Source organism: Mesoplodon mirus (assembly GCF_964341445.2).
Source record: "Mesoplodon mirus genome assembly, chromosome: 5".
Classification (NCBI taxonomy): domain Eukaryota; kingdom Metazoa; phylum Chordata; class Mammalia; order Artiodactyla; family Ziphiidae; genus Mesoplodon; species Mesoplodon mirus.
The window spans coordinates 1,064,458-1,079,857 of NC_138980.1; the positions used below are offsets into that span (position 1 = coordinate 1,064,458).

At 43.9% G+C, this 15,400-nt stretch overlaps 1 protein-coding gene across 4 annotated transcripts in view; it reads left to right on the forward strand.

Annotated features, from left to right (window-relative positions):
* The window catches only part of TBC1D9B (TBC1 domain family member 9B), a 52,616-nt gene that overhangs the window by 17,704 nt on the left and 19,512 nt on the right, over positions 1–15,400 (forward strand). For all 4 annotated transcript variants that reach the window (XM_082623406.1, XM_082623403.1, XM_082623405.1 and 1 more), the window contains exon 7: positions 305–517. In XM_082623406.1, coding sequence (XP_082479532.1) covers positions 305–517 — 213 coding nt within the window. The remainder of the gene's footprint in view (positions 1–304; positions 518–15,400) is intronic.

Here is a 15,400-nt window from a genome sequence, read left to right on the forward strand (position 1 = left end):
CAGGGCCAGCAGCTGGGCTCATGCTTTACATTCTGTGTCACCATCCTGATGACAGTCCTGCAAGGCTCATATGCTCACACCCATCAACAGCTGAAAAAACGAGTCTCAGACATGCACGTAACTCACACAGCAGCAAGCGGCAGAGTCAGAATATGAATCGGCCAGGCCTGGAGGGCCCCTCGTCCACTCCCTGCCCCATGCCTGAGAGAAGACGACCTAAGCCCACCATGCTCTCAGCTTCACAAAACCATCTGGCTTTACATCCCAAGATACAGACCCCCAAATGGTGTTTTTGTCTTCTCAGGTGACCATTGTCGAAAAAGCTGATAGCTCCAGTGTCCTGCCCAGCCCTCTGTCCATTAGCACCAAGAGCAAAATGACCTTCCTGTTTGCCAACCTGAAAGACCGTGATTTCTTGGTTCAGAGGATCTCTGACTTCCTCCAGAAAATGCCATCCAAGCCACCAGGCAACAGCAGAGCGGGGAGGAAAGCCAGCATTGTGGACTCAGCCCCAGAGGTGAGAGGGCCCTTCAGAGCAGTGGGGCGGGGATCAGGGCCAGGAGAAGAGCCCAGGAAGCCCTGTGGTGCCTGCCTTGGGCCTTGGGTGGGGAGGGTCCTCGCTTGGTGCAGGGTAGAAAACCTAACCCAGCCCCAGTCTCAGGTGTCCTGGCCACACACGTGATGCCTAGGGTCACAGCCCTCTCTGTACCCCGAGACGTGCCCCAGTCCTCCAGAGCATCACTGCTGCCTGCCTCAAGTCCTATTCCACATAAGAAGCCTTCTCTGCCTGGACCAGCCACCCTCATCTCTGTCCCTTATGAAATTCTGCTGCACTGAGAGCCACTCTGTTTAGGCCTGTCCAGCTTGTGTTTATTTACCTGTTGGGAGATTGATTTCTCCCATCAATCTTTCTTACAGGGTTACCTTTTACTGCAATCTTTTTACTATACCAACAATATTAACAATAATTCTTTAACATCAAAAACTTGTATTTACATTTCCCTAGATGCACATGTTCTTTTTACAGTTTAATCATTTGGATTGAGGTACACATAGGTCATACACATGTTACAGTGGGTTGGTATAATCCCTTTTTTTTTTTTTTTTTTTTTTTTTTTTTACACAATTTTTTTTTTATTAGTTTCTGCTTTATAACAAAGTGAATCAGTCATACACATACATCTGTTCCCACATCCCTTCCCTCATGCATCTCCCTCCCTCCCACTCTCCCCATCCCACCCCTCCAGGCGGTCACAAAGCACCGAGCTGATCTCCCTGTGCCATGCGGCCGCTTCCCACCATCTATCTACCCCACGTTTGGTAGTGTATATATGTCCATGCCTCTCTTTCGCTTTGTCACAGCTTACCCTTCCCCCTCCCCATATCCTCAAGTCCATTCTCAAGTAGGTCTGTGTCTTTATTCCCGTTTTACCCCTAGGTTCTTCATGCCATTTTTTTTTTTTTAATTCCGTATATGTGTGTTAGCATACGGTATTTGTCTTTCTCTTTCTGACTTACTTCACTCTGTATGACAGACTCTAGGTCTATCCACCTCATTACAAATAGCTCAGTTTCGTTTCTTTTTATGGCTGAGTAATATTCCATTGTATATATGTGCCACATCTTCTTTATCCATTCATCCGATGATGGACACTTAGGTTGTTTCCAGCTCCGGGCTATTGTGAATAGAGCTGCAATGAACATTTTGGTACATGTCTCTTTTTGAATTATGGTTTCCTCAGGGTATATGCCTAGTAGTGGGATTGCTGGGTCATATGGTAGTTCTATTTTTAGTTTTTTTTTTTTTTTTTTTTTTTTGCTGTACGTGGGCCTCTCACTGCTGTGGCCTCTCCCGTTGCGGAGCACAGGCTCCGGACACACAGGCTCCGCGGCCATGGCTCGCGGGCCCAGCCGCTCCGCGGCATGTGGGATCTTCCGGGATCGGGGCACGAACCCGTGTCCCCTGCATCGGCAGGCGGACTCTCAACCACTGCGCCACCAGGGAAGCCCTATTTTTAGTTTTTTAAGGAACCTCCATACTGTTCTCCATAGTGGCTGTACCAATTCACATTCCCACCAGCAGTGCAAGAGTGTTCCCTTTTCTCCACACCCTCTCCAGCATTTATTGTTTCTAGATTTCTTGATGATGGCCATTCTGACTGGTGTGAGATGATATCTCATTGTAGTTTTGATTTGCATTTCTCTGATGATTAATGATGTTGAGCATTCTTTCATGTGTTTGTTGGCAGTCTGTATATCTTCTTTGGAGAAATGCCTATTTAAGTCTTCTGCCCATTTTTGGATTGGCTTGTTTGTTTTTTTGCTATTGAGCTGCATGAGCTGTTTATAAATTTTGGAGATTAATCCTTTGTCAGTTGCTTCATTTGCAAATATTTTCTCCCATTCTGAGGGTTGTCTTTTGGTCTTGTTTATGGTTTCCTTTGCTGTGCAAAAGCTTTGAAGTTTCATTAGGTCCCATTTGTTTATCTTTGTTTTTATTTCCATTTCTCTAGGAGGTGGGTCCAAAAGGATCTTGCTGTGATTTATGTCATAGAGTGTTCTACCTATGTTTTCCTCTAAGAGTTTGATAGTTTCTGGCCTTACATTTAAGTCTTTAATCCATTTTGAGCTTATTTTTGTGTATGGTGTTAGGGAATGATCTAATCTCAAACTTTTACATGTCCTTGTCCAGTTTTCCCAGCACCACTTATTGAAGAGGCTGTCCTTTCTCCACTGTACATTCCTGCCTCCTTTATCAAAGATAAGTTGGCCATATGTGCATGGATTTATCTCTGGGCTTTCTATCCTGATCCACTGATCTATCTTTCTGTTTTTATGCCAGTACCACACTGTCTTAATTACTGTAGCTTTGTAGTATAGTCTGAAGTCAGGGAGCCTGATTCCTCTAGCTCCGTTTTTCGTTCTCAAGATTGCTTTGGCTATTCGGGGTCTTTTGTTTTTCCAAACAAATTTTGAAATTTTTTGTTCTAGTTCTGTGAAAAATGCCAGTGGTAGTTTGATAGGGATTGCATTGAATCTGTAGATTGTTTTGGGTAGTACAGTCATTTTCACAATATTGATTCTTCCAATCCAGGAGCATGGTATATCTCTCCATCTATTTGTATCTTCTTTAATTTCTTTCATCAGTGTCTTATAATTTTCTGCATACAGGTCTTTTGTCTCCTTAGGTAGGTTTATTCCTAGATATTTTATTCTTTTTGTTGCAATGGTAAATGGGAGTGTTTTCTTGATTTCATTTTCAGATTTTTCATCATTAGTGTACAGGAATGCCAGAGATTTCTGTACATTAATTTTGTATCCTGCTACTTTACCAAATTCATTGATTAGCTCTAGTAGTTTTTCGGTAGCATCTTTAGGATTCTCTATGTACAGTATCATGTCATCTGCAAACAGTGACAGCTTTACTTCTTCTTTTCCGATTTGGATTCCTTTTATTTCCTTTTCTTCTCTGATTGCTGTGGCTAAAACTTCCAAAACTATGTTGAATAAGAGTGGTGAGAGTGGGCAACCTTGTCTTGTTCCTGATCTTAGTGGAAATGGTTTCAGTTTTTCACCATTCAGGACAATGTTGGCTGTGGGTTTGTCATATATGGCCTTTATTATGTTGAGGAAAGATCCCTCTATGCCTACTTTCTGCAGGGTTTTTATCATAAATGGGTGTTGAATTTTGTCGAAAGCTTTCTCTGCATCTATTGAGATGATCATATGGTTTTTCTCCTTCAACTTGTTAATATGGTGTATCACATTGATTGATTTGCGTATATTGAAGAATCCTTGCATTCCTGGAATAAACCCCACTTGATCATGGTGTATGATCCTTTTAATATGCTGTTGGATTCTGTTTGCTAGTATTTTATTGAGGATTTTTGCATCTATGTTCATCAGTGATATTGGCCTGTAGTTTTCTTTCTTTGTGACATCCTTGCCTGGTTTTGGTATCAAGGTGATGGTGGCCTCGTAGAATGAGTTTGGGAGTGTTCCTTCCTCTGATATTGTTTGGAAGAGTTTGAGAAGGATAGGTGTTAGCTCTTCTCTAAATGTTTGATAGAATTCGCCTGTGAAGCCATCTGGTCCTGGGCTTTTGTTTGATGGAAGATTTTTAATCACAGTTTCAATTTCAGTGCTTGTGATTGGTCTATTCATATTTTCTATTTCTTCCTGAGTCAGTCTTGGCAGGTTGTGCATTTCTAAGAATTTGTCCATTTCTTCCAGGTTGTCCATTTTATTGGCATAGAGTTGCTTATAGTAATCTCTCATGATCTTTTGTATTTCTGCAGTGTCAGTTGTTACTTCTCCTTTTTCATTTCTAATTCTATTGATTTGAGTCTTCTCCCTTCTTTTCTTGATGAGTCTGGCTAATGGTTTGTCAATTTTGTTTATCTTCTCAAAGAACCAGCTTTTAGTTTGGTTGATCTTTGCTATCGTTTCCTTCATTTCTTTTTCATTTATTTCTGATCTGATCTTTATGATTTCTTTCCTTCTGCTAGCTTTGGGGGTTTTTTGTTCTTCTTTCTCTAATTGCTTTAGGTGCAGGGTCAGGTTGTTTACTCGAAATGTTTCCTGTTTCTTAAGGTGGGATTGTATTGCTATAAACTTCCCCCTTAGAACTGCTTTTGCTGCGTCCCATAGGTTTTGGGTCGTCGTGTCTCCATTGTCATTTGTTTCTAGGTATTTTTTAATTTCCTCTTTGATTTCTTCAGTGATCACTTTGTTATTGAGTAGTGTATTGTTTAGCCTCCATGTGTTTGTATTTTTTACAGATCTTTTCCTGTAATTGATGTCTAGTCTCATAGCATTGTGGTCGGAAAAGATACTTGATACAATTTCAATTTTCTTAAATTTACCAAGGCTTGATTTGTGACCCAAGATATGATCTATCCTGGAGAATGTTCCATGAGCACTTGAGAAAAATGTGTATTCTGTTGTTTTTGGATGGAATGTCCTATAAATATCAACTAAGTCCATCTTGTTTAATGTATCATTTAAAGCTTGTGTTTCCTTATTTATTTTCATTTTGGATGATCTGTCCATTGGTGAAAGTGGGGTGTTAAAGTCCCCTACTATGATTGTGTTACTGTCGATTTCCCCTTTTATGGCTGTTAGTATTTGCCGTATGTATTGAGGTGCTCCTATGTTGGGTGCATAAATATTTACAATTGTTATATCTTCTTCTTGGATCGATCCCTTTATCGTTATGTAGTGTCCTTCTTTGTCTCTTCTAATAGTCTTTATTTTAAAGTCTATTTTGTCTGATATGAGAATTGCTACTCCAGCTTTCTTTTGATTTCCATTTGCATGGAATATCTTTTTCCATCCCCTTACTTTCAATCTGTATGTGTCTCTAGGTCTGAAGTGGGTCTCTTGTAGACAGCATATATATGGGTCTTGTTTTTGTATCCATTCAGCCACTCTGTGTCTTTTGGTGGGAGCATTTAGTCCATTTACATTTAAGGTAATTATTGATATGTATGTTCCTATTCCCATTTCCTTAATTGCTTTGGGTTGTTATTGTAGGTATATTCCTTCTGTTGTGCTTCTTGCCTAGAGAAGTTCCTTTAGCATTTGTTGTAGAGCTGGTTTGGTGGTGCTGAACTCTCTCAGCTTTTGCTTGTCTGTAAACGTTTTAATTTCTCCATCAAATCTGAATGAGATCCTTGCTGGGTAGAGTAATCTTGGTTGCAGGTTTCTCTCCTTCATCACTTTAATTATGTCCTGCCACTCCCTTCTGGCTTGTAGAGTTTCTGCTGAGAGATCAGCTGTTAACCTGATGGGGATTCCCTTGTGTGTTATTTGTTGTTTTTGCCTTGCTGCTTTTAATATGATTTCTTTGTGTTTAACTTTTGACAGTTTGATTAATATGTGTCTTGGTGTATTTCTCCTTGGATTTATTCTGTATGGGACTCTCTGTGCCTCCTGGACTTGATTAACTATTTCCTTTCCCATATTGGGGAAGTTTTCAACTATAATCTCTTCAAATATTTTCTCAGTCCCTTTCTTTTTCTCTTCTTCTTCTGGAACCCCTATAATTCGAATGTTGGTGCGTTTAATGTTGTCCCAGAGGTCTCTGAGACTGTCCTCTGTTCTTTTCATTCTTTTTTCTTTATTTTGCTCTGCATCAGTTATTTCCACTATTTTATCTTCCACCTCACTTATCCGTTCTTCTGCCTCAGTTATTCTGCTATTGATCCCATCTAGAGTATTTTTCATTTCATTTATTGTGTTTTTAATCGATGCTTGATTCATCTTTAGTTCTTCTAGGTCCTTGTTAACTGTTTCTTGCATTTTGTCTATTCTATTTCCAAGATTATGGATCTTGGAAATAGAATCTTGGATCAGCTTTACTATCATTATTCTGAATTCTTTTTCAGGTAGACTGCCTATTACCTCTTCATTTGTTAGGTCTGGTAGGCTTTTATCTTGCTCCTTCACCTGCTGTGTGTTTTTCTGTCTTCTCATTTTGCTTATGTTACTGTGTTTGGGGTCTCCTTTTTGCAGGCTGTAGATTCGTAGTTCCCGTTGTTTTTGGTGTCTGACCCCAGTGGCTAAGGTTGTTTCAGTAGGTTGTGTAGGCTTCCTGGTGGGGGGGACTAATGCCTGTGTTCTGGTGGTTGAGGCTCGATCTTGTCTTTCTGGGGGACAGGTCCACGTCTGGTGGTGTGTTTTGGGGTGCCTACTGCCTTATTATGTTTTTAGGTAGCCTCTCTGCTAATGGGCGGGGTTGTGTTCCTGCCTTGCTAGTTGCTTTGCATAGGGTGACCAGCACTGTAGCTTGCTGGTCGTTGACTGAAGCTGGGTGCTGGTGTTGGGATGGAGATCTCTGGGAGATTTTCGCTGCTTGATATTATGTGGAGCTGGGAGGTCTCTTGTGGACCCGTGTCCTGAAGTTGGCTCTCCCACTTCAGAGGCACAGCACTGGCTCCTGGCTGCAGCACCAAGAGCCTTTCATCCACCCGGATCAGAATAACAGGGAGAAAAGGTAGAGAGAAAGAATTAGTAGAAGAAAGAAAGAGAGAGGGAAAGAAAGGAAAAAGGGAAGAAAGGAAGGAAGGAAGAAAGAAAGGAGGGAGGGAGGAAGGATGGAAAGAAAGAAGGAAAGAAAGGAGGAAGGGAGGGAGGAATGAAAGCAAAAGGAAGAGTGAATGGAAGAAGGGAGGGAGGGAGGGAGGAAGGAAAGAAAGAAAGACAGGAGGGAGGGAGGGAGGAAGGAAAGAAAAAGAAAGTGGAAAGAAGAAGGGTGGGAGGGAGGGAGGGAGGAAAGAAGAAAGAAGGAAAGGAGGAGCGGAGGGAGGGAGGAAGGGAAGGTAGGAAAAAAAGAAAGAGCAGGTAAAGTAAATTAGAATAAAGTATGAAATATAGTAGCGTTATTAAAATTAGAAAGTAATTATTGAAAAAAAAAAAAAACGGACCGATAGAACCCTGGGACATATGGTGGAAGCAAAGCTATACAGAGAGAATCTTACACAGAAGATTACACATACACATTCACAAAAAGAGAGCAGGGGGAAAAATCAAAAATCTTGCTCTCCAAGTCCACCTCCTCAATTTGGAATAATTCGTTGTAAAAAGAGGAAAAGGGGGGAAAGTCTTAAATCTTGTCCTCGAAGTCCACTTCCTCAATTTGGGATGATTCGCTGTCCATTCATGCACTCCACAGACGCAGGGCACATCAAATGGACCGTGGAGCTTTAATCCGCTGCCTCCGAGGCTGCACAGAGAGATTTCCCTGTCTCTGCTCTCACAGCTCCCGGGTCTCAGCCTTGGACCCGGCCCCGCCTCTGTGCGTAGGTCGCCGGAGGGCGTCCGTTCTTCGCTCAGACAGGACGGGTTTAAAGGAGCCGCTGATTCGGGGGCTCTGGCTCACTCAGGCAGAGGGGAGGGAGGGGCGGGCAGTGTGGGGCGGGCCTGCGGCGGCAGAGGCCGGCGTGACGTTGCAGCAGCCCGTGGCGCTCCGTGCGCTTTACCGGGAAAGCCGCCCCCGGGTCTCGGGACCCCGGCAGTGGCGGGGTGCACAGGCCCCCCGGAAGGCGGGGCGGCCAGCGACCCGCGCCCGCACACAGGCCCCGCGGCGGCGGGCGGCGGCGGCGGCGGCGGGCGGCGGCGGCGGCGGCAGGCGGCGGCGTCGGCGGCGGGCCGCAGCGGCGGCGGCGGCGGGCCGCGTCGGCAGCGGCGTCGGCGGCGGGCGTCGGCGGCGGGCCGCGTCGGCGGCGGCGGCGGCGGCGGGCCGCAGCGGCGTCGGCGGCGGGCCGCGTCGGCGTCGGCGGGCCGCGTCGGCGGCGGCGTCGGCGGCGGGCCGCGGCGACGGCGGCGGCGGGCCGCGGGCGGCGTCGGCGGCGGCGTCGGCCGCCCACACCCGTCTCCGAGGTCCGCGCCTTACCCGCGGCTCGCGCCTGTCTCCAGCGCTTCCCTAAGCAGCCCTCTTAATGCCCTCTCCTCGCGCACCAGGAAACAAAAGGGAAAAAAGTCTCTTGCCTCTTCGGCAGCTCCAGACCCTTTCCCCGGACTCCCTCCAGGCTAGCCGTGGTGCACTAACCCCTTCAGGCTCTCTTCCTGCCGCCAGCCCCAGTCCTCTCCCTGCGCTCTGACTGAAAGCCGATACCCGAGCCTCAGCTCCCAGCCCCCCCGCCACGGCGGCCGAGCAGACAAGCCTCTCGGGCTGGTGAGTGCCTGAGGGCACCGATCCTCTGTGCCGGAATCTCTCCGCTTTGCCCTCCACACCCCTGTTGCTGTGCTCTCCTCCGCTACTCCGAAGCTTTCCCCCTCCGCCACCTGCAGTCTCCGCCCGCGAAGGGGCTTGTAGTGTGTAGAAACCTTCCCTCCTTCAAGGCTCCCTCCCACTGGTGCAGGTCCCGTCCCTATCCTATTGTCTCTGTTTATTCTTTTTTTCTTTTGCCCTACCCAGGTATGTGGGGAGTTTCTTGCCTTTTGAGGGGTCTGAGGTCTTCTGTCAGCGTTCAATAGGTGTTCTGTAGGAGTTGTTCCACGTGTAGATGAATTTCTGATGTATCTGTGGGGAGGAAGGTGATCTCCGCGTCTTACTCTTCCGCCATCTTCCTCCGGGGTCCGGTATAATCCCTTTTTATCTATAGGTTTCTACTCCTCTCTCTCTCTCTCTCTCTCTCTCTCTCTCTCTCTCTCTCTCTTTCTTTTCTTGCAGTATTTTGTTGAAGGAATTGGGTCATTTGTGCTATAGAGTTTCTCGCAGTCTGGTGTTTGCTGATTGCATCTCTTGGAAACACTTAACGGATTCTTTTGTGCCCTGTTTCTTGTAAGTTGGTGGTTGAGTAATGAGATCCAACTCAGATTTGGTTTTTGGTTTTTGGTTTTTGGTTTTTTTGTGGTACGCGGGCCTCTCACTGTTGTGGCCTCTCCCGTTGCGGAGCACAGGCTCCGGACGCGCAGGCTCGGCGGCCATGGCCCACGGGCCCAGCTGCTCCACAGCACGTGGGATCTTCCTGGACCGGGGCACGAACCCGTTTCCCCTGCATCGGCAGGCGGACTCTCAACCACTGCGCCACCAGGGAAGCCCCCAACTCAGATTTGGATTCAATTGTTCATGTTGGGGAGTGGGGGGCAGGTCCACTTGTAGGCAGGATTGAGGTGCTGTGTACTTCCACCAACAGGTATGCAATACCTGGTTATGTGCTGTTACCGGTCATTGACAAGCATTGCCTAGATAGTTCATTAGGTAACTCATAAGGATTGCAAATGGGAGGACTCTAATTCTATCATTCCTTCTGTTCATTAGCTGGAATATTTCCATATAGAGAAATTTACCCTCAACAACTATTTGGTTACCGTGAGGCACAGTTCATATAGAAAAGGCAGAATAAATCTTTTTTTTTTATTCACCAGTTGTTAAAATGATGAATTGGTTTTCAGATATCCTCAAAATATGACCAATTCAGTTCTTTATGTTTACTTTTTAGTATAATTATGAACTTACAGATTTAAGCAACTTGATGTGTTTCAGTCCATGACAGTTATTATCCTCATTCCATCTGTGACCAGAGGAAGCTTATTCAGGTGACATCTGAGTCCTTTTGACATTACCCTGGCCATGTTTGATCACTTCCTTGCTTCTTGGTATCTTGGACAAGATATGTGTGCTATTATCAATCTGGATTTGTGAAAACACTTCATGATTAGAAGAGTCCGTATAAAAATCCACGTATCTGGCTGCTCTGGAAAAATCAGGGGCCCTGACATTACAGGGCCCACATTCCCCCTGAGTGGCATTGGAGCTGAGTGGTGGCACGTACACTTCGGCTCCCCAGAACCCCACCTGGTCTGGCCCATGAAAGCCTTTAAATTTTTCACCCCTGTAATCGATGCTCAGTCAACTATTAAATAGATAAGGAATGGAAGGGAAGGAAGTGGGCAGAGTCAGTGTGCAGTGGAGACATTAAGAAAGGTTTCTTAGAGGAGGTTGGGCTTGATCTGGGATTTCAAGAAACAGTGAGGTTGGATTGGGTGAAAAGGGATGTGAGCAGGAATGTCGAGCTGCCTTCTGAAGGCACAGTGCAGCAAGTGACAGGGCCTGACCAGCCAGTGTAAGCTTGGCCCAGTGGCCCCTTCCAAGCACCTGCCCTATATTCACCCATCACATTTTGTTGCATTCCCAATAGGTGCCAGGCACTCTTCTAGGCGCTAGGAATAGAGCAGATTAGACAAAATTCATGCCCTCTTAGAGCTTATATTCTAGTGACAGAGACCGTCTGTAAGCAAATAAACATACAGTATGTCAGGTGGCAATAAGGGCCAAGGATAAAAATAAAACAGAGTGAAAGGATCAGGATTGCTAGGGGAAGCGGGAGGCTCTGATCAAGTGGTCCTTGAAGGAAGTAAGGGAACAGCCCTAAGGTATCTGGGGAAAGGGTATTCAAGGCAGAGGGAATGGCAGGTGCTAAGGCCTGGAAGCAGGATTGAGCTTGGCACAGGCTGCTGAGACGAGTGGAGACAGGACGCAGGTAGTGAAATTAGAGAGGGAGTGGGAAGCCAGGTCATGTAGTGCCCGTAGGCCCTTGGGAGTACTTAGCTTTGACTCTGAGTGAGATGGGAGCCAGTGGAGAGTTTGACCCGAGGAGGGACACGATCTGTTTATGTTTTCGTAGGATTGCTCTGGCTGTCATATTGAGAATGGAATAGAGGTGCAGCTGCCCAGTACAGTAGCCACACATGACTGTTGAGCACTTGAAAGGCAACCACACTGAAATGTGCTGTAAGCATAAACTACACACCAGAGGTGGAAGATTCAGTGTGAAAAAGAGAATGTAAAATATCTTGATTTTTTTATATTGATTCCATTTTGAAATGATAATATTTTAGACTATATTAAATAAAATATATTATTAAAGTTAACCTCACAATTCCTTTTATGTTTTGTAATGTGGCTACTAGAAATTTTTAAATTACATGTGTGGCTCTCATTATATTTCTCTAGAACAGAGCTGGACTAGAGAGTGACGAGAATAGAAGCAGAGATGAGTTGGAAGGCTCTGACCGTTCTCAGGACACAAGATGATAGAGCCTTGGTCGAGGGTGGTAGCAGTGGAGTTGGTGAGAAGTGGTCACATTCAGGATACATATATATATTTGTGTGTTTGTGTGTGTGTGTGTGTGTGTGTGTGGTAAAATACATATCACATAAAATTTACCATCTTAACCATTTGTAAGTATACAGTTCAGTAGTATCAAGTGTATTCACACTGGTATGCAGCCATTACCACCGTCCATCTCCAAAGCTTTTTTCATCTTGGAAACTGAAACTCTGTGCTCATTAAGTACTAACTCCTCATTTCCCACCCTCAAGCCCCCACCCCCAGGCGCCAGCAATCACCATTCTACTTTCTGTCTCTATGAATTTGACTACTCCAGGTACCTCATATAAGGGGAGTCATACAGTATTTGTCCTTTTGTGATCAGCTTATTTCACTTAGCATAATGTCCTCAAGGATCATCTTCATTATAGAATATGTCAGAATTTCCTTCCTTTTTAAGGCTGGATACATACGTGTGTGTGTGTGTGTGTGTGTGTGTGTGTATACACATATGCCACATTTTGTTTATCCATTCATCTTTTGACGGATGTTTCGGTTACTGTCGCCTTTTGGCTGTTGTGAATAATGCTGCTATGCACATGGGTGTTCAAATATCTCTTCAGACCCTACTATCAGTTATTTGGGGTATATACCCAGAAGTGGAATGGCTGCGTCATATGGTAAATCGGTGTTTAATATTTTGAGGAATTGCCATAACATCTTCCACAGTGGCTAGACCATTGTACAGTCCTACCAGCAATGCATAAGGGTTCCAGTTTTTCCCCATCCATTCCAACACGTGTTATTTTCTGTTATTTTTTACAATAACCATTCTAATGGATATGAAGTGGTATCTCATTGTGGTTTTGAGTTGCATTTCCCCAATGATTAGTGACGTTGGGCATCTTTTCACGTCTTATTGGCCATTTGTATATCTTCTTTGGAGAAATGTCTATTCAAGTCCTTTGCCTATTTCTTTTAATCGGGTTGTTTGTTTTTGTGTCACATTGTAGAACTTCTGGATATTAACCTCTTATCAGATACATGATTTGTAAATATTTTCTCCCATTCCATGGATTGCCTTCTCATTCTGACTGAGGATGATTGTGTCCTTTGATGCACATAAGTTTTAAATTTTTAGGTAGTCCAATTTATTTTTCTTTTATTGTGCTTTTAATGTCATATCAAAGAAATAGTTGCCATACGCTTCTCTTCTATGTTTCGTTCTAAGAATTTTGTAGTTTTAGCTCTTACATTTAGGTCTTTGATCCATTTTGAGTTAATTTTGTAAATGGTATGAGATAGGTGTCCAACCTTACCATTTTACATGTGTATATCCAGTTTTCCGATACCATTTGTTGTAAAAAAAAAAAAAACTATCTGTTCCCCATTGAATGGTCTTGGCACCCTTGTCAAAAATCAGTTGAACATATGTATTGCAAGATTCATTTCTGGGCTCTCAATTCTATTCCGTTGGTCTGTATCCTTACGCCAGTACTATACTGTTTTAACTACTGTAGCTTTATAGTAAATTTTTAAATCAGGAAATTAGAGACCTCCAACTTTGTTCTTTTTCCAAGCTTGTTTTAGCTATTTGGGGTCCCTTGAAATTCCATATGAATTTTAGGATAGATTTTTTTATTTCTGCAAAAATGTCATTGGGATTTTAATAGCAATTTCCCTGAATCTATCGATCACTTTGGGTAATGTTAACATCTTAACAATATGAAGTTTTCCAATCCATGGACACAAAGTGTCTTTCCATTTGTTTGCATCTTTAATTTCTTTCATCAGCGTTTTCTAGTTTGCAGCATACAGCATTCGGTCTTTCACCTACTTGGCTAAGTTTATCCCTAAGTATTTTATTCTTTTCGATGCTATTGTAAATAAAATCATTTTCGTAATTTCCTTTTCGGATTGTTCAGTGTTAGTGTACAGGATATAATTCGAAGGTAGATCTGAGAGAACTGACAAATTAGATGGAGGGTATGGGAGAAAGAGAAGGGTTTACAAAAAGATGACCCTATAGTTTTTGGCCTGAGCAGCTTAGAGAATAGAATCACCATTTAATGGCATGAGGAAGAGCAGTTTTGGAAGGAGCAGTCAAGAGTTCAGTTTGGATTTGAGGTCAAGTATCATAAGAACTAAGAACTGACTACTGGAGATGGCAAGCAGAGGTCACAGTGGCCTTTTCAGGACTTATTCAGCGGGAGAACAGGAAGAAAAGCCTGGTGGAGTGGCCTTCAACTGGGATAAGCTCTTGGTTATTGGGGTAGCTTTTTAAACCTTACCAAATTTTCCATTAAAATGCACAAAACAACTTTAAGAGTAAAAATAAAAGCCCACAGACAACAGCTTTAACAAAGCCAGTTAAAAGGGTATCTTACAAACCCCAGACTACAAGTAGGTGAGGCCAAACCACCGACTACAGCATTATTCTACAGATACAGAATCAGCAGCTGTGCTGTGGTAGTGGAGGGAAGAGAAAAAGGGTTCGACAGTCCCAAGAGCCAAGGAATCCAGAAATCACCAAAAATACTTCCCCCCACACACACCCTCCTCAAAAGAGACTACCCACTGAACAGAAACCTCAGCAAGTGACTAAGAGAAACCACCCGTGAAACTGCAGACATATTTCTCAGGCTCCAGCTCACAGATGAGTTAAGCAACAACACAAAACATGAGAATCCACTAACGAGCTGAGGGAAGATCAGAGAATGCTGGGACAAATCTGAAACACCCAACAAAAACTCCCTTCCAAAAGGAAAGAGCCCTCCCTGAGGAAAAAAGAGCTGGAACTGAGCAGGGCAGGAATACTGAGGAGTAAAGAGAGAGAAACTTCTGACACTAGAGGAGACAGATCAGGAAGTCCTGGAGGGGGGCTCCATAGAGAGACTGCAGCAGAAGACAGACCGCCACCTGTGCAGTGCAAACAGCTACCCCATACATACAACATCCTCCTGTAAGTACAGAAAAAGTCATGTTATTCAAATGTGAGCAACAGAAGAAGGTTATGAGCACACCCTATACAAAGAAGAAAACGATCCCAAAAACCTTCCACAGACAAAGAAAGCACACCAGAACAGCATCCCCCCAAAGCAGATGAAACCTGTACCCTAATATTTCAAAATGACCTAAAAAAGAATTAGAAAAGGGTTAGAAACTACTAAAGAATGGTATAAATAAAAAAATTTTAGAAAGCTCGGAAACTAAGTGACTAGTCAACAGAAAAATGTGAAAAGAGAGTTGACAGGAGTCAGGAAAGAATTAGAAAAAAATACAGAAATATTTCAGAAATAAATATCATACAACCAAGAACACAAGAATGAATAGACCCCACAGAAAGTCCATTAAGGGAAATAAGGACAAGACTCGGCGGGGAAAGGCTATAAGAGGAGAGTCCAATAAAGAGAGAAAAACTAGTCAAGAGAAGTGATAAAGAAGTCAAGCAAAGAAAATCCAACTTATGTATAACATAGCTCCCTAAAAAGGAAAAACAAAGCTGTGGAATAACAACTGATAGAAACCACGATTCAAGAAAAGTTTTCTGAACCTAAAAGAATTAAACCTGCCTGGTGGAAGAGCATGTGTACAACTGGAAAATCAATACAGAATAGTATGCACTATATACACACTGAGATATAATCTAGTAAAACTATCAGATTTTAAAGATTAAAAAAATTATTTTGGGGGCTTCCTTGGTGGCGCAGTGGTTGAGAGTCCGCCTGCCGATGCAGGGGACGCAGGTTCGTGCCCCGGTCCGGGAAGATCCCACATGCCGCGGAGCGGCTGGGCCCGTGAGCCATGGCCGCTGGGGCTGCGCGTCCAGAGCCTGTGCTCCA